Source organism: Heterodontus francisci, chromosome 26 (assembly GCF_036365525.1).
Source record: "Heterodontus francisci isolate sHetFra1 chromosome 26, sHetFra1.hap1, whole genome shotgun sequence".
NCBI classification, from domain to species: Eukaryota; Metazoa; Chordata; class Chondrichthyes; order Heterodontiformes; family Heterodontidae; genus Heterodontus; species Heterodontus francisci.
This window is the reverse complement of record NC_090396.1, coordinates 46,988,930-47,016,478: the sequence shown is the minus strand read 5'-3', so window position 1 is coordinate 47,016,478 and position 27,549 is coordinate 46,988,930. Positions and strand designations below refer to the sequence as shown.

Below are 27,549 nucleotides of genomic sequence, written 5' to 3'. Positions count from 1 at the left end.
TTTTGACACTATTCCCACTGTAAAAAACCAATGAAAATGTTAAGCCTTGTTCAGTCAAGAGTAACTGAGATTTTAATGCTGAATAAAGTCATAATTACTTCTGAACAATCTCTCTGGCCCTGTAAAACAAATTTTACAAGCACAGAATCTTATTTACTCAGAACATTTTAAAAATTGCATGACTTTTTGAAATAAGTTAATTTGTTTGGTGATATTGTAACTTTTCCCTTAAGCTTTGTGGTAAGAATCAGATCTGGTTGTGGACAGCCAGGCCAGCTGATCGAAAGTATTTGAACCATCGTAGACCCGGCATGGAAATGCACCATTTATTTCTAAAATCTAGCAGTAAGTTTAGTGTGCATTAACATTTTTAACATTGCACACAATTCTTCAACTTTTTCCATTATAAATCCTGTATTCACATTTAGGGCACAAACTTCCTCTGTAAACTTGTAATTACATTTTCCTGCCAATGGTGGCACATGATATAGGCAAGCTGCACCATTTGGAGGTAAAGATCTGGCATTTACTAGTACTGGGTGGGTCAGGAATTGCGTTCAGTTGCATTTGGATGAAGTCCTGTTCTTTGGCAGCACTGGAGGACGGTCCTGGGGGTTTAACAACTACAATGGGGTTCTGGAAGTTGACAGCTACGGTTGTGTTACTGAAGGTTCACAGCATTAATTTCCTTTCATCTGGCATTACCATGAAGGTGAAGCCTAGGATTTGATAGGACTATGGAAAGCATTGGAGGTTCATTCAATCTGAAGTGTGGTTCATTGGTGGATTACAGGTGTCTGTCAGCAATGAAAGGGGAGACAGGACAGGACTAGTTGAGGAGGGAGGATTCACAAGTGGCAAGATTGGTTTGCAACTTTCTAAGGAATCTCCATTAGCACATAAACTTTGTTCTTTTACGATTGATTCCTGAATATGCATCTCTCTCCTTCTCATGCTTATGGGAAAATGTTACAACTTTAATTACGATCCACAAAATACAGGCGGTTATTCCAGCTTTCAAAATAGAAACTATGCATATTAGCAATTAGAATGTGTAAACATTTTAACTGTAAACATAAATTTCTTTTTTTTTCTTTTGGGCCTCCTTATCTCGAGAGACAATGGATACGCGCCTGGAGGTGGTCAGTGGTTTGTGAAGCAGCGCCTGGAGTCGCTATAAAGGCCAATTCTGGAGTGACAGGCTCTTCCACAGGTGCTGCAGAGAAATTTGTTTGTTGGGGCTGTTGCACAGTTGGCTCTCCCCTTGCGCCTCTGTCTTTTTTCCTGCCAACTACTAAGTCTCTTCGACTCGCCACAATTTAGCCCTGTCTTTATGGCTGCCCGCCAGCTCTGGCGAATGCTTGTGGCGAATGGCGTTGGACTATTCTAACTAGTAAAACATAGGAGATAGTTAGGTGAGATAGAGGCTGCTTGAAAATAAAGAACAAATTAATTTAGCACCTATTACAAGGATGTCCCAAAGTGCTTTATGGCCAATGAAGTACTTTTGCTTCTGCTGAACGCTTCCCGATTTCAGTATTTGCACATCCCCTCAGTACGAGGTTTCAAGACAATTTTTGCCAGTCTTTTATCCTTTGCTGTTTCTTAATACCCTTTGTGCTGAAGTTGTACTTCGAACTCACATGTTTTAATTTCAATGACGGAATCTCAAGTTGGAATGATATATGCACTGAAAGCAGCATGCAATGCTACCACAAGCTTTAGTTTATTTTCTTAAAATATAGTAAATAAAAATTTAACTGAACAAAAATTTAGGCCCACATCCTGCCATGTCATATAGATTATGATTCAAACAGACATTCTGACACCTGTTAAGTAAATTCAGTTAACTGCTGTATCTTACCAGTGTGGGACGTGGGTGTGAGAGGTGTCTGTGGTACCACTTCTTGATTTCCTCTGAGCCTTCCAGATGCAGTTGAGGGCAATCCCCGTGCTGCTGGATTGCGACCATGCCTCATTCGTTCCTCCCGTTCTCTCCGTTCACGATCATCATCTGCAGCTCTGCTGGCCCCCTGAAACGATTCGAGGGGGAAAATCCTTAATTGAGGCACATCAATCATTTTTGTTAACTGAAATCAGCTGTAAGCCAGTAAATATTCTGAGGAACACAAAAGCAAAATACTGCAGATGCTGGAAATCTGAAGAACCTGAAACGTTAACACTGTTTCTCCACAGATGCTGACGGACCTAAGTATTTCCAGCATTTTCTGCTTTTATATTAAATATTCTGAGAAATGACTTGTGCAGCATTATCTCTGTTACTGAACAAGATACTGAGGACGTACAAAGATGTATGATGGGGTTGATTTTTCAGTCTCCCTTATAAACAGTCAGGGGACATTCAGTGATACCATTCACTGGTATATCTGTTAAAAATTTTCAGGTTTTAGACACGAATTCAGTAAAAAAAAATGCCACAGCTGACAGTCAAACCGTTCCATTCTACGTATAGCCGCAATGTGGAAAACTGCCCAGGTATGTCCTGTACACAAAAGGCAGGACAAGTCCAACCCCGAAATTACCGCCCCATCAGTCTACACTCAATTAACAGTAAAGTGATGGAAGGTGTTGTCGACGGTGCTATTAAGCATCACTCGCTTAGCATTAACCTCAGTGACATTCAGTTTGGATTCCGCCAGGGCCACTCAGCTCCTGAACTCATTATAGCCTTGGTTCAAACATGGACAAAAGAGCTGAGGTGAGAGTGACTGCCCTTGACATCAAGGCAGCATTTGACCGAATATGGCATCAAGGAGCCCTGGCAAAACTGAAGTCAATGGGAATCGGGGAAAACTCATCACTGGTTGGAGTCCTACCTAGCACAAAGGAAGATGGCTATGGTTGTTGGAGGTCAATCATCTGAGCTCCAGGACATCACTGCAGGAGTTCCCCAGGGTAGTGTCCTAGGCCCAACCATCTTCAGCTGCTTCATCAATGACCTTCCTTCAATCATAAGGTCAGAAGTGGGGATGTTCGCTGATAATTGCACAATGTTCAGCACCATTCGCGACTCCTCAGATACCGAAGCAGTCCATGTAGAAATAAAGACCTGGACAACAGCCAGGCTTGGGCTGATAACATTCATGTCAAACAAGTGCTAGGCAATGACCATCTCAAACAAGAGAGAATCTAACCATCTCCCCTTGACATGCAATGGCATTGATTGCTGAATCCCTCACTATCAACAGCCTAGGGGGTTACAACTGACCAGAAATTGAACTGGAGTATCCATAAAAATACCGTGGCTACAACAGCAGGTCAGAGGCTAGGAATCCTGCGGCGAGTAACTCACCTCCTGACTCCCCAAAGCCTGTCCACCATCTACAAGGCGCAAGTCAGGAGTATGATGGAAGGCTCTCCACTTGCCTGGATGAGTGCAGCTCCAACAACGCTCAAGAAGCTCGACACAATCCAGGACAAAGCAGACTGCTTGATTGGCAACCCATCCACAAATATGCACTCCCTCCACCACCAATGCACAGTGGCAGCAGTGTGCACCATCTACAAGATGCACTGCAGCAATGCACCAAGGCTCCTTAGACAGTACCTACCAAACCCAAGGCCTCTACCACCTAGAAGGAAAAGCAGATGCACGGGAACATCACCACCTGCAAGTTCCCCAAGTCACACACTATCTAGACTTGGAACTATATCGCTGTTCCTTCACAGTCGCTGGGTCAAAAGCCTGGAACTCCCATCCTAACAGCACTGTTGGTGCACCTACCCCACATGGACTGCAGCGATTCAAGAAGGCAACTCACCACCACTTTCTCAAGGGCAATTAGGGATGGGTAATAAATGCTGGCCTAGCCAGCAACACCCACATCCCATGAACGAATAAAAAATCATGGCTGAATCTGAATAGTGTTGGAAAAGGGCATACATCCGATCAAGTGAGAACACATAAATAGTTGTTGACAAAGTAAATATGGATAAAATTTGCTTTCTGGAACCACCTGATCAAGGAAGTTGCCAAAACTATCTGAAAAACAGTCTGATTTTGGGGACATAATGATATAAAAGCTCAACTATAATGTGAAGGACCTTGTAAAAATCTAGTTTCTTGAACAACTTGCAGGTGCTAACAGTTCCATGACCTGTAAGCATTGTTTTGCTGAAATCTTGTGCTCTGTTTTTCTGAATGCTTCTAGATGAACTGCTGGCAGTCCAAACTGTATTCAGGACATGTGAAATTGAACACTTTTGAATTTCACATTTTTCACTGGATCAGAAAAGGTTAAGCAGAGATTCAGTGAAGATCTCCATAATAATGAAAGGTTTTGAGAGGGTAAATAATGAAATATGGTTTCCACTGATGTTCAATATGTAACAACGGGGACATAAACTCAGGATTATGAAGGAGAGAATGAAAGGGGATGTTCAAAACTTTTTCCCACAGAGGGTTATTACTGCATGGAATTCTTTACCACAAATTATTGCCAACACACACTAGGATAATTTAAGAGAATTAGGTAATTGAGAAAGAACATACAAGGATTAGGAAAGGGGGATTAAGAGCAGAGAGCTCAGTTAAGGAGCTAGCAGCAGCATGAGTGGCTGAATAGCCTTCTTCTGTGCTCTGATGCCTATAATTCTATGACTTACATAGGCCAAATTACATTTACTCACTGCAGAGCCAGCACACTCACAATAATGATCAGAATACCAGAACATTCTAATGAAAGGTCACAGACCTGAAAAGTTAACTCTGCTTCTCTCTCCACAGATGTTGCCTGACCTGAGTATTTCCAGCACTTTCTGTTTTTATACCAGAACACTCTGCTCTTCATTCAGTGATGTCAAGGGAACTTTAAAATTCATCTGCACCATCAGAAAAGGACAAGGCTCTTTATTCTGGTGGCTCAGGTGAACATTACCTCTGATAAGGTAGAACTTGCAAGGTAGTACTCCCTTAGGACTTCACTGGAGTTTATATGTTGGCATTCTGGACAGAGGCTCAACTCTCAACCTGCTTGACCCAGAGCTCAGAGTGCTACCAATGAACCAAGCCCAACATGAACAATCTTAAACAATTCTAAATTATTTGAAGAATCAATCCTGATAGGGATTAAAATTTTTGGTAAACAGGTTGCTAACACGTACACTTCTGTTTTATTTTGTCATCAGAACTTTAAATTTATGATATATGTACAGAACACTCTGCTCCCATATAAGCATTAAGCACAAAATGAACGTACAAATTTGAGCATGTTCCAGTCAAAGACATAGTCATAGGAGAAGCCTTGGCGGTGGAAGAGGTTACGAAATAATTGCCTCAAATAGGAGTAGTCTGGTTTGTCATCAAAACGCAGAGAACGGCAGAAGTTCAAGTATGTGGCAAACTCAGCTACAGGAACAAGAAAAAGGACAGTAAATTACTTGTATTTTCAAACTTGGTTGCGCTTCAGGCTATCACTTTATTTACAGAAAGATTTGAGAATTAACTTTCATTGTAGATGCGGTTTGAAAAGCTCAAGATAATCAAATAAGCACTTCTATTAAGTGCTTACTTTCAAATCGAGACAAAACAGGTCAAATCTAGTTGAAACACGTAGTTCTTTACCTCCCGTAATACTTCATGCTTTATTAATCTTAATGAAAATCTCAGGCAAAGATTTTTCTCTAATTCTGTTTAATTTTGCCGATTTATAAGGTCTTCAGGGTTCATGAAAGCCCCACATCCCAAAAGAGAAAATGTGGGGTGCACCATAATGTGGGAACTAACTGGAAGGTGTTTAAAGAGAGACAAAAATATTAGGATGAGCATTTAGGAATAGTTGCACCATTTTTCTTTAAAATATAAATAAATGTTTGAATGGCCTCACATGCTCCTCCCTCCCCGTTGCCTCCAACAGTTAGAGTTGCTGGGGGATGTGGGGGTCAGAACCACAAATCTGTAAACTGCAGATTTATCTTAAATCATAGAAACTTACAGCATGGAAGGAGGCCATTTGGTCCAACATGTTTGTGCTGGCTGACAAAGAGCCATCCAGCCTAATCCTACTTTCCAGGTCTTGGTCCACAGTCTTGTAGGTTACACAAGAACACAAGAAATAAGAACAGGAATAGACCAGATGGCCCATCGAGCCTGCTCCGCCATTCAAAACGATCATGGCTGATCTGAGGATTCAACTCCACTTTCCCGCATGCTCACCAAACTCCTTGATTACGAGACCAAAAATCTGACTATCCCAGCCTTAAATGTATTTAATAGCACATCCACAACCCTCTGGGGTAGAGAATTCCAAAGATTCACAAACCTTTGAGTGAAGTAATTTCTTATCTCAGTCCTAAATGATCAGCCCTTTATCCTGAGACTGTGCCCCCGTGTTTTAGATTCCCCAACCAGCAATAATAATCTGTGTCTACCCTATCCAGCCCCTTTAGAATTTTATGCGCTTCAATGAGATCACCTCTCATTCTTCTAAACTCCAGAGAATACGGGCCCAATTTACTCAGCCTCTCATTGTTAGACAACCCCCTCATCCCAGGGACCTTCGGTGTACCGCCTCCAATACAAGTATATCCTTTCTTCAACATGGAAACCAAAACTGCACACAGTACTCCAGAGGTGGTCTCACCAAAACCCTGTACAAGTGTAGCAATACTTCCTTATTCCTGTACTCCAATCCCCTTGAAATAAAGGCCAAAATGCCAATTGCCTTCCTAATTGCTTGTTGTACCTGCATGTAAACTTTCTGTGTTCCTTGCACAAGCACACCCAAATATCTTTGAACAATCGACACTTACAAGTTTCACCTGATCAAATGTCTTTTCGAAATCCAAGTAAACTACATCTACTGGTTCCCCTTTATCTACCCTGCTAGTTACATGCTCAAAAAGCTCTAATAAATTTGTCAAACAGGATTTCCTTTTCGTAAAACCATGTTGACTTGTTCTAATCATACTGTGCTTTTCTAAGTGCACTGTTAAGACTTCCTTAATAACAGATTCCAGCATTTCCCCAACGACTGACATTAGGCTAACTGGCCAGTAGTTCCCCATTTTCTCTCTCCCTCCTTTCTTGAAAAGCGGTGCAACATTTGCCAACTTCCAATCTGATGGACTGTTCCTGAATCTAAAGAATTTTGGAAAATCACAGCCAGCGCATCCACTATCTCTGCAGCTATCTCTTTTAAAACCCTAGAGTGTAGGCTGTCAGGTCCTGGAGATGTCAGATTTTAGTCCCTTACGTTTCTCCAATACCTTTTATCTGCTGATATAAATTTCTTTAGTTTTCTCACTCCTTTTAGCCCCTAGGTTACTGTCTTTTTCTGGTATAGAACTTGTGCCTTCTAGTCTGAAGACATTCACAAAATATTTGTTCAATGCCTCTGCCATTTTCTCATTTCCCCAAGATAATTTCTCCTGTCGCTGCTCTAACTTTAGCCATTCTCTTCCTTTTGATATACCTATAAAAGCTCTTACAATCTGTTTTTATATTACTGGCTAATTTACTCTCATTCTATTTTTTCCTTTAAAATCAACTTTTTGGTGGCCCTTTGCTGCACTCCCAATCCTCAGACTTGCTACTTTTTTTTGCAACATTGTAAGCCTTTTCCTTTAATCCAATCCTGACTTCCTGAGTGAGCCACGGATGGGTCTTTCTCGACAAGCTTTTGTTTTTGAACAGAATGTACTTTTGTTGAACCCTTTGAATTGTTTCTTTAAATATTTCCCACTGTTCATTTACCTCCATACCTTTAAGTCTATTTACCAATTAACTGTAGCCATTCTCCTCTCATGCCAACGTAATTGGCTTTAAGTTTAAGATTACTGTTTGTGATTGGTGCATGTCACTTTCAAACTTAACATGGAATTCAATGGTATTATGATCACTGTTGCCCAGTGGATCTTTTACTATGACATTGCTAATTAACCCTGCTTCATTACACAATACTCAATCTAAGATAGCTTTATCCCTAGTTGGTTGCACAACATATTGCTCCAAGAAACTGTCGCGAAAACATTCTACAAATTCAACTTCTAGACCACTCCTGCCAATTTCATTGTCCCAGTCTATATGATGATTAAAGCCCCCCACAATTATTACATTGCTTTTGTTATGACACTTAAGTGTACATCCAGGTAATTTTTAATGAGGGTTTCTGTTTCTAGAATTCACTACCTGTAAGTTCTGGATCCGCACCACCCTCCAGGCGAAAAAAAATTCTCTTTGCATCCCCTATATACTTCTTACCCTAATGAACCCCTCAACCAAGGGGAATAGGGCCTTCCTATCCACTCTATCTAGACCCCTCGTAATTTTATACACCTCAATTAGGTCTCCCCTCAGCCTCCTCTGTTCCAAAGAAAACAACCTGAGCATATCCAATCTTTCTTCATAACGAAAATTCTCCAGTCCAGGCAACATAGTCATAAATCTCCTCTGTACCCTCTCTAGTGTAATCGCAACTTTCCTATAGTGTGGTGACCAGAACTGCACAAAGGACTCCAGCTGTGGTCTAACTAGTGTTGGTGACTGTCTTTGATTAAGCTGTGCCTTTCTAAATGAAGATTTATCTACTCAGAATTATTTCCAGTAATTTTCCCACCAAGGTTAGGCTGACTGGCCTGTAATTACTCGGTCTATTCCTTTCTTCCTTTTTAAACAATGGTACATTAGCTGTCTTAATATCCTAGGATACATTTCATCCAGGCCTGGGGATTTATCCACTTTCAAAGATGTTAAACCCCTTAATACTTCCTCTCTCGCTATGTAAATGTCATTTAATATTCCACACTTATCCCTGATTGCAATGTTTGTGTCGTCTGTGAAAACAGACGCAAAGTATTCATTAAGAACCATACCAATGTCCTCTGCCTCCACACACAGGTTACCCCTGTTGTCCCTAATAGGCCCTACTATTTCTTTAGTTGTCCTGTTGCTCTTCAGCTCTAAATAACTTTGCTGTTACAGTCCAGTTAATTGAATCAGAAAGCACTAATCTAGGATTATTCTCCAAAACTTACATCATCTGGAGATGATCACCTTGTAGGACTCTACACAGGAGTCTAACTGAGTACTAATAGAAATTCATCTCACCAAGAAAAATTGAGTTTCATGTGCTAAGCAGCCCGAGGGCTTTTTTCACAACCATCAAATTTTGGGAACCAACTACTCCTACCAGTTGGTATGTCATAATCACGAAGTAATTTAGGCTTATTTCACACAATTTAATACAAGTTAGAAACAGATTACTATAAAACCATACATCATGACAGATGGCCACTTGACCCTAATGATAAAGAGTGTACACCTCCATAATATAATACTGTACTGAAAGACAATAAATTAACACCTTGTGTTGTACATAATTTTTATACGTACACGAGTAACCTTTGCAGAGCACTTCAATGGGTGTTGACATTTTCTTTTCACTAATGCGTTCATACTTCTGCCTCTTCGTTGCTGCCTTCAGACCTTGCCAAGGCAATGACCCCAAGTTAAAGTACATCAGAACATAGCCCAAGGATTCCAGATCATCACGGCGGCTTTGTTCTGGAAAACAGACATACACACTAGTTTGGGACACAACAACACAACAATCAGGTTGGAAGATACCAATTCTTAATTCAGCACAGGAAATTTACACAATGAAATCCGGTTTCCAAATTTGGATAAAATTGTAAAAGATTACCGTATGAAAACTTCCCAGCTACCAAACTATTAAATGTGAATTACCCACACAGCTTTACTACAGTACACACTTTGAATAACAGATTTTCTTCCCAAAACATAGTTAATCCTAACACTGAATGAATATACATTTTTTCCAGACGCACATGTATTTATTTACAGTACCTTATCATATCTCGGATATCTCATAAAACTTCACATATAATTAATTGCTCTGAAATGTAGTGACAGTGATGTGGGATCAAAGACTCACAGTAAAATCTCACAAACAGCAGTGAGATGAGTTATCATTCAATCTGGTTCTGGTTGTGTTGACTGAAGAAAAATGACATGCTCGTGGATTAGAGGCCCTTTTACCAATCGAACATGATGCTTGTGATATGTAAAGAATAATTACCATAAAACCAAGAGTTTCTAACTAATTAAAGGAGAGTGCAACTGCCTACCTATTCCCAAATGGGTATTGATCGAAGCATATCGAGCTGTTCCTGTGAGGTTCTTATTTTCTCGGTACGGTATATGTTGGTGTGTTCGTGCATCCCGGTACTTTTTCGCTAGCCCAAAATCAATAATATAGACCAGGTTGCCTTTCTTTCCTAACCCCATTAGGAAGTTGTCAGGTTTCACATCACGATGGATGAAATTCTTTGAATGAATGTACTCAATTCTGCTGATCTAAATATAAAAAGGAAGAAGTTTTTATATGGGAAAAGTCAGCAAGCCCATTTGGATTACCTTTTTTTTATATTTAAAGTTGAACCATCAACCCTTGCATCCAACCTGTGAGAATGAGGCAGCCCACCTTTCAAACTCCATCACTCCTGCTTTGACTTTCCAGGAAGAAATCTTGAATGATAAAGTATGTTTCACAAACCCACACCCAATCCTGTAAAGGGAACGTGGGGACAAAGCAAGATTTAACTCTGGATTCTAGTTTTGAGTCAAAGCTCCAGTCATGAAGTTAATGAAATGAGCTATTTATCTATTACAAAATAGGTTAAAATTCACAATCCGACCTATATTTACTTACACTGAAATTGTTTTAAACCAAAACTACTGGATGAAACAAGAGCTATTCCTTTAGGAAACTATATTTAATCAACCTCTACTATTCTTACCCCATCCCACCCTGGTCTCTTTCTAAAAGGATAATTTCCCTACTTTTACCACTTTAGTCACCTTGCACTTCCCTGGTCTGCATCAAGCTAACTTGTCAATAATGCTGAATCTACCAGTATCAGACAATGTCTGTGGAGTGAAATTTAAAAGGGCACAGCGTTATCAGTGCTGACAGTGTGGCCTTTCATACTGAAGCCAGCTACAGAGGCACTGAATTGTTAATTCTTGAAGTTAGGAGAGTATAATTGAAATTGTCTGCTTTCACATGGCGATTGACCTCAAGTGCATGCCATTAGTGTATGTGGGAATTAGTCTGGGATTGGATCCCCTCAATATACTCGCACTTTTGCATCAACGTGTACCCGAAATAACTTGCATTGAAGCAAAAAGTGGTACTATAACTACACCTATGCGGTCAATCGCAAGCCAGATGGGGTTCATGGAGAGAGGTCCTTCCATCCTTGCTCCTTCTCTGGTCGAGAAGCACCTAGTTTTCACTTAGCACCTTTCAACAACTGGAACCAGGAACACAGAGGGAAACAGCGATTACTAACCCATCTTTTACCACTTGAAACCCTAAAGCTCGACATTGCTCCATTCCCTTTTTTCACAAATCTCTTCAAATCATTATATATTAACAGTTGCTGGAAAGAAATGTACAAATTATGTCAGGATACTGTTAGTGGATGAAAACTGGGAAGGAGAGAAAATATCAGTTTCATCCTTTAGCTGGTCATCCCACAAATAAAACACACACAATAAAGCAATGCACGAGAATATTTCCTACCATCTGATCAGCAAGGAGGAGGACTGTCTTAAGGCTGAATTTACGCGAACAGAAGTTAAAGAGATCCTCCAGACTAGGTCCAAGCAGCTCCATTACCATCACGTTGTAATCTCCCTCCGCACCACACCACTTGATGGTGGGAATGCCAACTACACAAGAAACAGACTTAAGGCAGGTGGATACAAAGGAAGCATAAAAACAATTGTGAACTTGCATTTCTGCTAACTTTGAGGTTTAGGACCAGAGGTCTTAAGGCTGGATTCCAAGGTTACATTTTATCTGTTGTATGTGAGCATATACATCTGGTCTTCAAAGAAAAGAGACCATTTTCAAACAATAGATCACAACTTGCGTCTGATGGCCATTGGACTTAAACATTTTTCACCAAAGCCAAATATTGGTAATACTTCAAAGTTGACAAGTCTTTAAGGTGGCCTTCTATCGCAACATCTAAAATGGTACAAAGTATATTCTCTCATTCTTATTCCATATTATGTCACTTGATCTCTGATAACCAAATTAACCAAGTTTGGTTGGAAGAAACCAACTCAAGGTTCAAAGGAGCCCTTTCTCAGTTTGTGACAAATTGGTGATCACAAGCTTAGTGGCTCAATACCAAGCAGAACCAGTGGCATTCTGCAGCAATTAAATACTAAATTCATTACTACACCCTATAATGCAAGCCAACAGTCCACACATCAACTTCGAAATTGATGTGATGCAAACCAATGGCCTTCAAAGTCTTCTGGAATAAAATGGACTGTGTATGGTGTTGGCTTACAGCGCCATCTTCTGCCCAACAAAAATACTGCAACAGCAAGGGAAATGGCCACTTGGTGCAGGAAATAGCTAGAACAGAAATTTGCATAATGTTGTAACATTCTTTCCACATAACAAGTTATCATTTGTTTGAAGCTTCTTCAAACAAAGCCCAGGGAAGCAGTTAACCACACTCAATGTTTTGAAAACTCCAGCTAGTTTAATTCTGAAACGCAGCTAAAGTATGACTAAAGAAATCCTCAAAATCAAGAATCTGCTTGGCCTTCTGCTCAGCACACTATTAATTTCTAGGGTTATACATACAAAGTTAGGAGCAAGATTAAGTAGTGGTTTAATAGGGATCCAGTATTCAACATCTAAACTCCTCAAAACCAACCTCTGCACAAGACTCAAATTAGTGCCAGGATGCTTGAAGAAAATCGGTGGTGTTGACTCCACTTTTAAATTGCATATGCATACAAACATATGCATAGCTTTATCTGTCCCCAGTGTGTTTCATTAGGCTGCTCTTGTTGACAATTGCAAATGCACTTGCAGAAAAAGTTAAAAGGTGAAAACTGAAGAACAAATGCCGCCATAAAACAATTTTGCATGAACACATTGATGCATGCAGTGCATCTGTGCAAGAAAGCTGAATTTTCTATAACGTCTTGAACTTCACTGGATAAAATAATACAATTAAAAACTTTGGCATAGTGAAGCAATCAGAATACCACAGATTTTTAAAAGGAGGATCCTTCTAGTTTGTGATCCTGCCAACTGTAAACAAGGGTAGTTTCAACAATTCGCAGGAAAACAGGTGAAACTTGTATGCAAATTTGTCATTAAGTAAATGGACCCAGTAGAAATTGTGGAAATCTGCTTTGTGAAAGCAAATATGAAAAACTTTAAATTTTAATCAGGAAGACATATGCATTAATGTAACTTTTACTGAACCCCTCTGTACAAAATGAACTATAACTACTTTTTTTTTTAACAATTCCTGTGACTTGTGTATGTACAATATTTTATAACTTATTTAATAAGTGGAAGCTACAACAAATCAGCCACTTTTTCAAGTCACACCTCAGAACTCATTAGATTCAAACCCATGTGGACACTTCCAATAGATTCTTTTTAGTGGATTTCAAGCATGCATGTTATTTGAAGAGAAGTGCCCCACAATAGCTGATAGACAAGATAAGGTACCCAAGCTGTGGCTACAAAAACTGATTTACATTATATTTGGCCAATGACCTAATGGATAACAATTCAAATCAATCCCATATTGTACCAAAGAATAAACATTCATAACTTGTTTAAGCAGAGGATGAAAGTATTTACTGATTTGGGGTGGGGGCCTCTACAGCACCGATCCACAGCCTAAATTGTGACAGTGGAAACATGAAACTTCCACCATCAATGGAAATGTTGCACTGCTTTTTGAACCATTGCAGATTATAAGGCCATTATATTTAATTGGAAAAAAAGGAAGAACAAAAAACATTAACCAGGATTTCTTCCTGATCCTCAGCATTAAATTCTGCTGAAAACACATGTGGGGCTATTGGATAAGAATCAGGCTCAGCACGCCGTTCAGGTGGCAGCAGTTACTATTCAAGCTCACACAATAATGGGCATTGAACAAAGTACTAGAGGGCACTTGGCTGCCAATAAACGATATCCTAGCAAGAAGTCATGTTTAGAAGAGAAGAGGAGAGAAATTGGTTAGAATACTTGGTATGAAATCCTTCTATAAAATAGCCAGATTAACGATTATAGGTATGCACTTCCTGCGAAATGAAAGCAGTTAGATTCCACACTTATTTAATAAGTGGCAGCTACAACAAACCAGGTGGTCAATGAGAAACATCAAGGATAATGTTCATTGAACAGTTCCACTCACCCAAAAATATAGGTGGCCAGTTTGCTTCTCCAAGACATTGGCTTTTGATGAGCTAGTTTCTCAGGCACAGGGACCTCATTCAAATGTCCACTCTTCAGAAATCCAGACATTAAGTACTGGCCAGCTAGTTGACAGTAGCTGAGCTTGAGCCTGTCTTCATCCAACATGCACTGGATATTGAGTTTGAGTGGATTACGTTTAGAGATACAGCACTGAAACAGGCCCTTCGGCCCACCGAGTCTGTGCCGACCATCAACCACCCATTTATACTAATCCTACACTAATCCCATATTCCTACCACATCCCCACCTGTCCCTATATTTCCTTACCACCTACCTATACTAGGGGCAATTTATAATGGCAAATTTACCTACCAACCTGCAAGTCTTTTGGCTTGTGGGAGGAAACCGGAGCACCCGGAAGAAACCCACGCAGACACAGGGAGAACTTGCAAACTCCACACAGGCAGTACCCAGAATTGAACCCGGGTTGCTGGAGCTGTGAGGCTGCAGTGCTAACCACTGCGCTGCCCTTAAATAACAGATTTCCCCCTTCCTAGTCTAGGGGCATAGAACCCATTTGCAGCATTACTCCTGCCATCTTGGGAGGCATCAAACAGCAGACTAGGGCCAAACCTGGGACCTGAGTCATTATTGTTCAGTAGCACAGTGCAGCTGTATCACTCTTTCCCACATATAAAGCTTCTTGTATATTGCATCCTCCATACCAATGGAAGCAGTGGAGACACAAATATTGAATGAGAAAACACATGCGCAAACTTCAAACACCACTAGTTCAGAAAGGGAGAAAGCTTTATATGTGGCATTTTACTGTACTCGCAGAAAAAGGGAGACCACATCTGCAGTAGCTAACATTCTTCCTCATTTATTCCATTACATATAGTAGCATAAAGTCACATTAGAATCTGGCGCTAAGGACCAGAGGAGCTAAGTGTCCAGAATAGCCAGGACTAATGCAAGAAGGCACTTATTCTGCATTGGCGGATGAAGACAATAATGCTTTGCTCCAAAATAGCCACTGTGCAGACAGCATCAAGTAAAACCCTCCATATATTGATCTCAAAGTCATTGCAATAGTAGGTACAATTGACTAACTTTCCCTGCTGATATTTTGCCTTTCAGAGTAACATGTTCTGCTAAATAAAATTCAGATTCACATTACTGAATTGAAAAAACATTATGATCTTATGTCTTACATCTTATGTCACTGACATGTAACATCCATTGCCCCAAAACAAATTGGATATTTAAATGAATGGGGTAGGATGGATGGAAGGGAATGAAAAGAAACTATGAGTACTGTATGCATGATTAAGGTAAGGAAAATGCAACAAAACTAACAATTTCACCATGAACTTGTTTCCCTTCAAGGATTTGGTACTATAGCTATCTAGAAGTTCTGCCATTTCAAGCACCCAATAAGTAACGTTTAATCCAACTGCATGACACCAAATATAGAAAGCTGCATGAAGTGAGTCAGGCAAATAAGGCGAAGAAAAACCTTACCTCCTCCTTGCATCATCTTGTAGATCTTGCTCTCAATGTGCAGCTGGGGGTGTTTAGTTTTCACACATTCCAGCTTAATAGCCACCTCCTCTCCTGCAGCAATGTCAGTTCCTGTAGAAAAACAAGTGAATGGTTATTTCTTTCACTGAAAAGACTATATACATTTGAACAAGATACCACGTCACCTAGCAAGTCAAGGTCGCTATTTTCTTTTACACAAAACTGGAAAAAAAGCACATCTTCAGCATTCTACAACAAGGCAACCAATGCAATGCTTATTGGGAGAGTAATTAGCAAAGCATATGGGATCTTGGACTTCATGAATAGTGAGTCATGCTCACGCAATACCAACTATAAAATGAATTTATGAAATAACCCTGAAAAGGACACTTACCCTGCCAATATACATGAAACTGCACGAACCCTGAACTAATTTTCATGTCTGGACAAGTCTTGGCGAAGCTGTTAAAATACAAATAATCTTTCTGGGCATATCTTTGAGAAATCATTAAGGTGCAAACAGTCTTTTCCATGGTAATGGCTGAATCTCTCCAATCAACTGGGTTAACAATACTGTGGCAGACTTTTCGACTCTATGCTTGAATGCCAGACAGCTGGGTGCAAAAAGCTGGAATTTATCAAGATGATGTGCGATTGAGTGACACCCGAACTCCGTCATATGACTGAAACTAGGTTTCTGATAAGGAGTTTTAATAAAGGTATGTTCTGGGCAGAGAAAGAGAAACATGTGTGCCAATGAAGAGAAAGGGCACTGCCTAAGGCAGAGACTGGACTTTGCCTTGAAACCTCCACCTGAGAAAGTAGACTGCACCATGGAATTTTAACTGGAATACAACGAGAAATTTGCAACAGTGCACCGTCCTCCCAAACCTCCCAAGTTTTTTTCTTCAGTTAACAAGGAAAAGATTACAGGCCTGCACTGTTTCAAGTCTTCACCCTGACGAAAAGCAAGTACAACAGAGAACTCTTACAAATTCATAAGACCTAAAGGCATGTTACTTTATAATCTCCATCTCTTCTTGAGTGCACGTATCTGTATGAGTGAGAGAGTGGGTGTAGCTGCATATATTTCGGGTGTTGAATAATAAACATTTATCTTTCTTTTAAAACTTACGAGAAAACCTGTCAATTTTCTGTTCTTGACAATTAAAGTACTCAAAGATTAAAACAATTTAAAAAAAAATAAAAATAAAACACACTGTCTTTGGTCAGTCGAGAGGTTGAAAAGTGGGGGGGGGGGGGGGGGGGGGGGGGGAGAAAAAGAGGGAGGCATCCCTATCACCTCTCACATGTCCGTAACAAGAGGTATTGAGAGTACAAAAGCAGGGAAGTTATGCTGAACCTTCATAAAACTCTGGTTAGTCCACAACTAGAGTATCGCATCCAGTTCTGGTCACCACACTTTAGGAAGGATATGAGGGCCCTTGAGAGGGTGCAGAAGAGATTTATCACCATGGTTCCAGGGATGGGGATTTTAGCTACAAGGTTAGGTTAGAGAAGCTGAGGTTGTTCCCCTTGGAGCAAAGGTGACTGAGGGGAGGTCTGATAGAGGTGTACAAGATTATGACAGGTTTGGATAAGATGGACAAAGAAAAGCTGTTCCCATTAGTACAAGGAATAGGAAACAGATTTAAGGTTTTTGGCAAGTGATGCAGGGGAAGATGTGAGGAAGAACTTTATTACACAGTGAGTAGCAATGACCTCAAACCTGCTGCCTATGAGGGTGATGGAAGCGATGAAGAATAATGATTTCAAAAGGAAATTGGATAGGCACTGAAGGGAAATAAGCTTTCAGGGCTACGGGGATAGAGCGAGGGAACAGGTGTGACTGAATTGCGTTAGAGAGCTGGCACAGACTTGATGGGCCAAATGGCCTCCTTCTGTGTTCTAATGACTCCTCTTGAAAACTAAGGGTTAGTGTTACAACCAGGGGAGAAAGGAGTCTAGGGTTCCCTCTCAGCCTTCACCTGGTCTTACCGTAACAGGGTTTAATTTTAAACACACTTTTTTTTTTAGCTCCCCCTTAGTAAATCCCTAACTTCCAATTATAAGGCAAAGAAACTAGCCAAATAGGTTTGCTTAGGTTTAAAGAAAAAAGGTTGCAGTTTATTTAATTTAAACTCAAATTCGGTTAACGCCTACGGATACGCGATGCGCCCATGCTAGCATGCATATGCGAAACACACAGGCAGATAGAGACAGAAAAAAGCAATAAAGTGGAAAAGTTTAAGGCAATATCTGAAGATGGTTTTGGTTACTGTTTGAGCTCAAGTAGAGTCCTTGATTGTAGGTAGGTCTTGCTTTTCGTTGGGGCCCAGTATTCTTCTTAAACCTTGTTCAGTGTAGGAGACTTTTCTCCCTTTGAGGTTCACGTCTCTTCAATGGGTCCAGAGGCCGGTGAGAAAGAGATGGGAGCAGCCAGGTTCTCTCACTTCAGCAGCAAACAATCTTTTCCCCAGTTCAAACTCTTTGCACAATTCAGAAAAATCCAGGTTGCCAAGAAGGTTAGTCATGTGACTAGCTGGTCTGTCCACGTCTGCTTCTGGATTCTCTTGTCTTAGCCAACCCTGGAATGTCTCTTCTTACACACACTACCTGGTGCTCAAAGTCCATTGTGGGTTAAATTGGAGTAGGGAATAGCCCCTTTGTGCCTCCAAGCACGGTCTATTATGCAAATGTTTTTTCCAGCTGATCTGTTTAACAAGTCATTTCCTCGCTCCAGCAACAGTTTAACATCAATGTTCACATGACAAAATTAATTTGCCTCATTCTTGGCAGGTGGGGGTCTAGCATGACAGTTAGCAATTTACACAATAAATTTACCATTAAACAGTTGAAATAAACAGTAAACTCGCAAAAGTAAACTTTCAGTATAAGTATCAGAGGCAGCTGTGAACACCAATACCATCTTCAATGCCAGCTGGCCACAATCAACCTGTTGAGACCAGAGTAGCAATAATGGCAAATGTGACCTATTGCAGGCTGGGGTTCCAAAATCACCCTGCCTTCCTCTGTACAGGGAGTGAGGCACTTTAATGGCTCACTTATACAGAGTTTTTACCTAGCCACAAAACACAGAAACAGTAGTGTACGTGCGATTATTATTTTTTTTTTAATAGACAAACGCTAATTGTCGAAGCATCTGCAAAACAAAGGAGCCAGTAACAGGAGGAATAGCAACCACGTCAAGCACTGTCACTTTGCTTCTACTCTCTTATAGCCAGCCTCGTAATCTGCTACAGGAAACATGCCTCATGATATACAGAAATCACTAGTCCTCTCAAAAGGCTCAGCTTTCCATCTGCAATCCACATTCCAGTTGCTTAAAGGCTGTTGAATAAATTCAGGCAAATCACAATATCCTCTTCTAAATGGTCTTCACCCTGTGGGAAGGAAACTCAACTGGAGAATTGAGCTCAAGTCAGATTCTGAGAACAAAATCAATATCATGAAGCATTACTGTACCATCCTGACATTTTAACATCCAAACCATTCTTATCCATTATATAATATTGCAGCAAAATGCACATTGGACATGATCTGTACAATTTTAAACGCACTACGAATTTTACCCCCAAAAAGGCAAAACCAGAGTCTTTAACTTGCATCTCTCAAAGCAACATGTACATTTCAATTTATGATTTAAAGATGACTGGCAAAGCAGAACAAGTTCTGGTCGCCATTTTGAAACCTCCCATTTTCAAAATGCTAAAATGTCTGTAGTTACATATATTGCATAAAAACCTGATGACCCTTCTGTACTGTAACTTCTGTGATGCTAAACACACACCATTCGAATCTATAAGGCATTTTGTCAAATACTGAATTTTCAGCATTATATTTTGAAATTTCACCCACAGGAGGGGAAGAGTGCAGGAGCAGCAAAAGGAAACACCAGAGTAGCTGCCCTACACATCAAGGCAGCATTCAACTAATTTTTGCATCAAGTCCAAGTAAAACAGATTAACCAGGATCAAGATGTAAACCATCCAGTAGCTGATGGCACATACAAAGAGATAAAGATGGTTGTTGTTACTGAAGGCCAATCAGCAAAGCCCAGGGCATTCCTGTAGGAGTTTCTCAGGGATATATCCTTGATCGAACCGCCATTAATCGTTTCCACTAGTCAATTGACCAGCGGCTGTTCAATTACAATTCTAGTGACATGTTCTATTGACAACTTCATCAATAACACAGCACAACAACATCCATACTTGGGCTAACTGACAGGTAAACATTCACACTACACAAGTCCAGTAATGACCATTTCCAACAAGGTTCAAGGTTTTCCTTGATCTTCAAAAGCTCCACCATGTCCCTCACCATCAAACTAGCAGAGACACCACTGATCAGAAACTTAAGTGGACTAGTCATATCAACAATGAGTGTACAGGACAGAGATTGGGTGCTCTGCAACAAATGCTTCACCTCCTGACCCTTCAAAGCTGCTCCACATCTACAAGGCTGAAATCAGGAGTGTGACAGAATACTCACCACTTTCCTGGATGGTGCAGTTGAAACAACACTCACGAAGCTCAGCATCATCCAGCACAGAACAGCCTGCTTTACTGGCACCCCTGCCAAAAACTCAATATCCACCATCTCTACCACCAGACTGTGACTGCAGTATGTACTATCTGCAGGATGCACCAATGGCAACACATCAAGCTTGCTTGACAGAACCTCCCAACTCTGTAACCTCTGTCACAAGGACATACTTTTCTGTACCTGGGTCAAAATCCTAATTCAGCACTAATTGCTCAGAGGCTGTTTCAGTGGCTGGTGCAATGGGGATGCTCTTGAGGTTGTAAGAGTACAGGGAGCTTTTCTCTTCATCTAATCATATACCTGCCCAAGAGTACTTGGGTGTCTTAAATAGGAAATGTTGTTTCCCATCCATCACCTTGATAAGCATAAAAGCTCAATTAAGAAAATGTCACATTTGACACTATTTTCTATCTATATTATATATATGTATTTAACATGTTAAAGAAACACAGATCGGTAAACAGCACAAGTGGGTAGCGGCTGCAAAGGAAATTGTGGGTTACTTTACGCTTAGAGAAGCTAACATCAAAAATGATAAACATTTGTGGTAATGTGACCTTTAAAGAGCCCATTTAATATCACAGTTTGAATCTTTTTATTCCAATATATACATTCACATTAGAAAACAATGTAAATAAATGAATTTTATCTCAACAGAAGGCTTGTAATGTCACACAGCAGTGTTATCACTAGTATGGTGGATGTGTGATATGTTTATGCTTCCTGCACTTGAACTGTAAAAAACTGCCAGAAGGAAAATTAGACTCTTCTTCCAAACTATGGTTGACTCTAGAGTAAGCATTTGGAGAGTACGACATTAGGAAGAAAAGTACTGGCATTTATGGATGCGCTGCTGGTATTGATCTTGGGAGCAGTTTGAGGTGATGAACAGTAATTGTATAAAAAGCAATTATACAAGATTAAAATGTATTTGCTCAAGCATATCCTTTCCTGAAGCAATACATTAAATAAGCTTAGTGCGGGACACTGTGCAGTATATACCCTAATGTAACCTGATAACACAATTACTTCATCACAAATTGCCTAAAACTATCAGAGACCAAAATACAAACTTTAAAAATACCTTTCTGATTAACGTATGCACAACATTTGGACAGTAAGCTGAATATACAAGTCCATGCATGCATCAACCTATAAACACCTGCCAGCAACATTTAAAAGTAGAATAAGGTAAAGAGACTATATGAATGCAGTTACCTTTATAGTAAATGCAACATTAACAATGCTAGTCTTCCAACAAGTCTACTTTGTATAGTGTTTGGACAGTGTACAAACACATAATAGAAAAGAAACACTAACTGGCATTGCAAAAGTGGGTAAAAGCAAAATGGAGAAAAGTAATTGCAGAATTAAATTTACAGACATGTCACAATGGACAGCATAGTCACTTCTGCTCTTCAACTGAAATCTTGCTTCATTTACACTGAAGCAGCATACTTAGGAAGAGAAAAGATAAACTGAGCTGATCCTCTGGAACTCTGTTTGGAATTCAAATGCAAGAAGGGATATTAAAATATGTGACTTTTTAACCTGTCAGAATTATTTTCTGTTGTACTTCTGCAAGAATCATATAACATGCAGGCCAGTTTTTATTTGATCCTCTAACGACATAAATGGATGAAGGTGACACGGCAGCCACTAGCAACGCAGTGTGCAGCAGTAAAGCTCCCATGAACAAAGTAACAATAAAAGCCTCAACAGAAATTCACACTTCATTCAGACTCCTACATGGAAGGCTAGCCATCTCAGCAGCACTGATTACAGGCTAGCTGTTTCCCTGCTGGGGGAAGAGAGGAAATCAGAAGGTTAGTCACCAGATCTTTGTGCACCCCTCGTCTCAGGAGTTGCATTATTGAATGCCTGGGAGCCAAGGTATGTGATTTGGGCTGAAACAGAAGGGGGAAGTATAACAGGGAAATAATTCATATGAGGGAATGATACTTCAGCAGGATACATTAAGACACAAGATTTAATTTAACTAATCCCAAACTTGATTATAAAACAAAAGAAAGGAGAGTTCCTGAAAATGTTTGGTTAACCCTCAGCAAAGTAACTACCTAAAAGAATACTACTCCGGTTCAGTGACCATGCAGAAACTTACCCTTTGCCTGCACTGTAACATTAATCTATACGACTTTTAGGTTAGTATTAGCAAACTAATTTTGTTTTAATGGTTTGATGCTCAGTTCAATTTTGGAAAATATTTTATCTAATAACCCAATATGTTTAATGCTCTGTTACTCCAAAAATCCATACACATAGCAGGAAGCACATTTTATTTTTTAAACATACCTACTTTTCTTAATAGAATAAGTTAATGACAACTTAATACACAATTTGCAATACAATGTCAAATTTGATCACATTTCTACTCTCGCTCCCTTAGTAGTCCACAATGAAAACCAAATGTGCCATTTAACAACTTTACAAAACCAATAAAATAATTTCATGCACATCATTTTTTAAATAAACTTAAAAGGAACAAATCATGCACCTAGCTAAACTACATAAACCCCGTATCTTTGACTTAGCTTTTGGTCATCTGATTTAATATCTACTGCTGTGGCTCACTGACATTTTGTTTTATAATGCTCCTGTGAAGTGCCTTCAGACATTTTATAATGCTCCTGTGAAGTGCCTTCAGACATTTTATTATGTAAAAGGCACTATATAAATATTTTGTTGCTAGTATGTCACATGAGAAACAACAACATTTTATGGACTTCACAGTCCAATTAGCCCGTGGTCACCAAATTGAAGTTTTTTTTTTAAGTTCATTCATGGGATGTTAGTGTAACTGGCAGGGCCAGCATTTGCTGTCCACCCCTAATTGTCCTCGAGCTTCCTTCTTGAACCGCTGGAGTCCATGTGGTGTAGTTACACGCACAGTGCCATCAGGAAGACAGCTCCAGGATTTTGACCCAGCGAATGTGAAGGAACAGCGATATACTTCCAAGTCAGGATGGTGTGTGACTTGAAGGGGAACTTGCAGGTGTCGGTGTTTCCATGTGTCTGCTGCCCTTGTTCTTCTAGGTGGCAGAGGCCATCGGTTTAGAAGGGGTTGTCGAAGGAAGCTTGGCAAGTTGCTGCATTGCATCTTGTAGATGGTACACCTTGCTGACACTGTGCACTGGTGGTGGAGGGAGTGAATGTTTAAGGTGGTGGATAGGGTGCCAATCAAGCAGGCTGCTTTATCCTGAATGGTGTCGAGCTTCTTGAATGGCACAGTGGCGCAGTGGTTAGCACCGCAGCCTCACAGCTCCAGCGACCCGGGTTCAATTCTGGGTACTGCCTGTGTGGAGTTTGCAAGTTCTCCCTGTGTCTGCGTGGGTTTTCTCCGGGTGCTCCGGTTTCCTCCCACAAGCCAAAAGACTTGCAGGTTGGTAGGTAAATTGGCCATTATAAATTGCCTCTAGTATAGGTAGGTGGTAGGGAAATATAGGGACAGGTGGGGATGTGGTAGGAATATGGGATTAGTGTACGATTAGTATAAATGGGTGGTTGATGGTCAGCACAGACTCGGTGGGCCGAAGGGCCTGTTTCAGTGCTGTACCTCTTTTTTAAAAAAAGGCTGTTGGAGCTGCACTCATCCAGGCAAGCTGGGAGCATTCCGTCACACTTCTGACTTATGCCATCTAGATGGTGGACAGGCTTTGGGAAGTCAGGACGAGTTACTCGCCACAGAATTCCCAGCCTCTGACCTGCTCTTGCAGCAACAGGATTTATATGCTGGTCTAGTTTAAGATTCTGGTCAATGTTAACACCCACAGTATTGTTGGGGAATTCAGTGATGGTAATGCAGTTGAACATTAAGAGGAGATGGTTAGATTCTCTCATGTTGGAGATGGTCATTGCCTGGTACTTTGTGTGGCATGAATGTTACTTGCCACTTACCAGCCCAAGCCTGAATGTTGTCCATGTCTTGCTGCATGCGGGCACAGACTGCTTCAGTATCCGAGGAGTTGCAGGTACTGAACACTGTGCAATTCATCAGTGAATATCCCCACTTCTGACCTTATGTTGGAGGAAAAGTCATTGATGAAGTAGCTGAAGATGGTTGGGCCTAGGATACTACCCTGAGGAACTCCTGCACCAATATCCTGAGGCTGAGATGATTGGCCTTCAACAACCACAATCATCTTCCTTTGTGCTAGGTATGACTCCAACCAGTTGCAGAGTACCCCCCCACCCCCCGATTTTCACTGACTTCAATTTTAAGGCTCCTTGATGCCACCCTCGATCAAATGCTGCCTTGATGTCAAGGGCAGTCACTCTCACTTCACCTCATCTATACATATGATTAGATTAGATTAGATTAGAGATACAGCACTGAAACAGGCCCTTCGGCCCACCGAGTCTGTGCCGACCATCAACCACCCATTTATACTAATCCTACACTAATCCCATATTCCTACCAAACATCCCCACCTGTCCCTATATTTCCCTACCACCTACCTATACTAGTGACAATTTATAATGGCCAATTTACCTATCAACCTGCAAGTCTTTTGGCTGTGGGAGGAAACCGGAGCACCCGGAGGAAACCCACGCAGACACAGGGAGAACTTGCAAACTCCACACAGGCAGTACCCGGAATCGAACCCGGGTCCCTGGAGCTGTGAGGCTGCGGTGCTAACCACTGCGCCACTGTGCCGCCCTTGCCAGGTTATACCTACATCAGTGGGAAGAAGTGTGGCTTACTGCCAGTGATTATTCAAAATAAATTCCAAGTGGGTGATGAAGAGGAGTAGGATATATGAAAGTTGACTCATCAAAGGCTTGAAAAATTCAGTTCCAAATTTTCTCCCTGAAAGCTACTTTATTCTTGTAGACTGGGACACACATAAATGGATGAATCTGGAGACACCTCACCAGCAATGATTCAGGAGAATGCAACTTAATTTAATTCTCCTTAGAAATAAAACTTTGTCTTACAGTTTGAAGTGAGAAATGTTCCTGTGCTTGAAGAGTGAATAATTTAACCAAGCACATTTAGTGTACAGTGTTTATCTAAAGAATGGACAGACTCAATATTGAATTTGCTAATGATATCAAATTGGAGGTGGGAAGAAGGAATGGAATGACAAATTTGGAAAACTGCAAGAGGGTATAGATAAGATAGGCAGAGGGTATAAAAGACGTGGAATAATGCATTTTGGAAATGACAGAAGAACACTGCACTTGTACAGTATTGTAATTCAGCTGCAGTTGGGAGTACTGTGTACAGTTTTAAGCACCCTATTAGAGTATGATTATAAAAGCAATACAAAATGTGCAGCATAGATTCACTAGGATTTTACCATGGATGAGGGGCTATAGTTACAAAGGGAAATTTGAGAAAAGCTTTTTCACTGGAGCCGAGGTGGTTGCAGATGAACTGATCGAAGTCTTCAAGATGAAGAAGGGTTATGATAAGGTAAGGATAGATTATTTACTCCAGGAAAGAAATGAGATAGCACAAATTAAAGGGAAGGCAAGAAAAATTGTTACATGCAAAATGGAATTCTCTACCAGAAACCATTGTTGAAGCACAGTTCATAAATTCCTTTTAAAGGGAGTTAGATGCTTGAAAACTATACTGTGTATGAGAAATGCAAAACTGATGGGAAGAGTTGCCTGTATTGTGGCATTTTAAAATTTTGGTTGACAGGAACTCACCTGGATCATCAATCCTGGTCTGACTTACTGTGAGCAATGCAGTGAACTAATACTTAAGTCACATATTCAAAACAAATGACTGTTTTTCTATGGTGGTGTTGCAATTTCCTTCTCAGTGCTGAGCCCATAATTAAGTAAGAGTGTTACAAAAAACTTGTTCAGACAGGTTAATGTTAAATAAAGCTATATTAAAAAAAAAACAGGCTTCTTTGTAGCCTCTATGAAAAATCGATTTCAAACTGCATGGGCTTCTGTGGTATAAAATTCACTTTCTATGCTTTTTTAAACCCATCACCCCAGTGCTAAAGAAATCGGAAATGATTCTAATAGATTAGAAAAATTCCAAAATGTTTAAAATTTATTTTAAAAATGCATTTAACAATAAGTTGATTTAAATAAAACTCATGGAAAGCTCCAGTTTACAGCTGCCAACTGCACTTCATTCTTAGCTTGCATGCAGACAGTGCAATGCCTCAGTCTGTTGTCCTGGAAATTGAACAGTGGCACCTTAGGGATGGAAAGGTTTTAAAGGTCATTTTTATCTTAACTGAAAAATAAAACCATGTAAGAATATCCTGTAACTTGAATTAAATTCATTTAAGCATTAACACATCTCACCAAACAGGCTATTGTATGCCATTTGTTCCTCAACCTTTGATGTTTAGTGAAGTACAACAGTTGGCAATTTGTTTCCCCCTTTCCCCAATCACAGCTGCTTTCAGATGAACTGTTGAGTTCTCCTGAAACTGCAGCCCCAAAATCTCAACAAAAAAAATCGGATTCTGTGGAGAACTTTAGGAGAGTTAAAAAAATAAAGTGGGCTATGTTTGAAATTGGAGCTGACGGCTGTGAGTCGAACGATGATACAAAGGAAAATGAAGATCCATTAAGTAGGCTGCATTGATTTTGTAAATCACAGTTTAAAAAAAAAGCATTACAGAATTGAGTCCCAAGTGCCAACCTCCAAAAGCAAATGTACAGGCCAGGTTATACCTACATCAGTGGGAAGAAGTGTGGCTTACTGCCAGTGATTATTCAAAATAAATTCCAAATAGGTTGAGGGTTGTAATATAATATGATTGAATATGGATGACATCAGTGCATTGTCTATATCCTTGTGTGAGGGAACAAGAATACTGCTGAAATTGTTGTAAAGACTTATTTTATAGTATTATTGTATTTTAGTCTCCATTTTGCAATGTTTTACAGTTCAGTTGTCGAGTGATTTTAAATGTTTAAAAATTTAAATTGCTTATTTGGTCTCCTAGAAAGCTTTGAGATTTTAGGGAATGATAAAAAAACATGCACTGTTTCTGAGACAATTGAATAATCCTTGTGCTGTCCCTTTCTGAATACACAGACCAATACATGAATTAAATTATCTTCCTTATTCACCCCTCCTCCCCACATCATCCTTGGTCAAGGCAGAAGGCAAATAATTTCTTCAATGTCTCTGACACTATTTAGTAAAGGTTCACTGCAATTTGCATAAAATATACAAGATTATTCGCAGGGATTCCAACCAACCCTTCTAAAGTGGTTT

General features: G+C 40.2%; 1 protein-coding gene across 7 annotated transcripts in view; it reads right to left on the bottom strand.

Moving 5' to 3' along the window:
• csnk1db (casein kinase 1, delta b) overlaps nucleotides 1-27,549 on the bottom strand; it is a 61,420-nt gene that overhangs the window by 24,059 nt on the left and 9,812 nt on the right. For 6 of the 7 annotated variants that reach the window (XM_068058155.1, XM_068058157.1, XM_068058156.1 and 3 more), the window contains exons 2-7: nucleotides 15,759-15,869; nucleotides 11,568-11,716; nucleotides 10,108-10,336; nucleotides 9,353-9,523; nucleotides 5,220-5,368; nucleotides 1,865-2,033 (exon numbers count right to left, since the gene is read on the bottom strand). In XM_068058155.1, the coding sequence (XP_067914256.1) occupies nucleotides 1,865-2,033; nucleotides 5,220-5,368; nucleotides 9,353-9,523; nucleotides 10,108-10,336; nucleotides 11,568-11,716; nucleotides 15,759-15,869 (978 nt within the window). Of the gene's footprint in view, nucleotides 1-1,864; nucleotides 2,034-5,219; nucleotides 5,369-9,352; nucleotides 9,524-10,107; nucleotides 10,337-11,567; nucleotides 11,717-15,758; nucleotides 15,870-20,273; nucleotides 20,299-27,549 lie in introns of those variants that run through there. The other variant, XM_068058161.1, reaches the window with a different exon arrangement.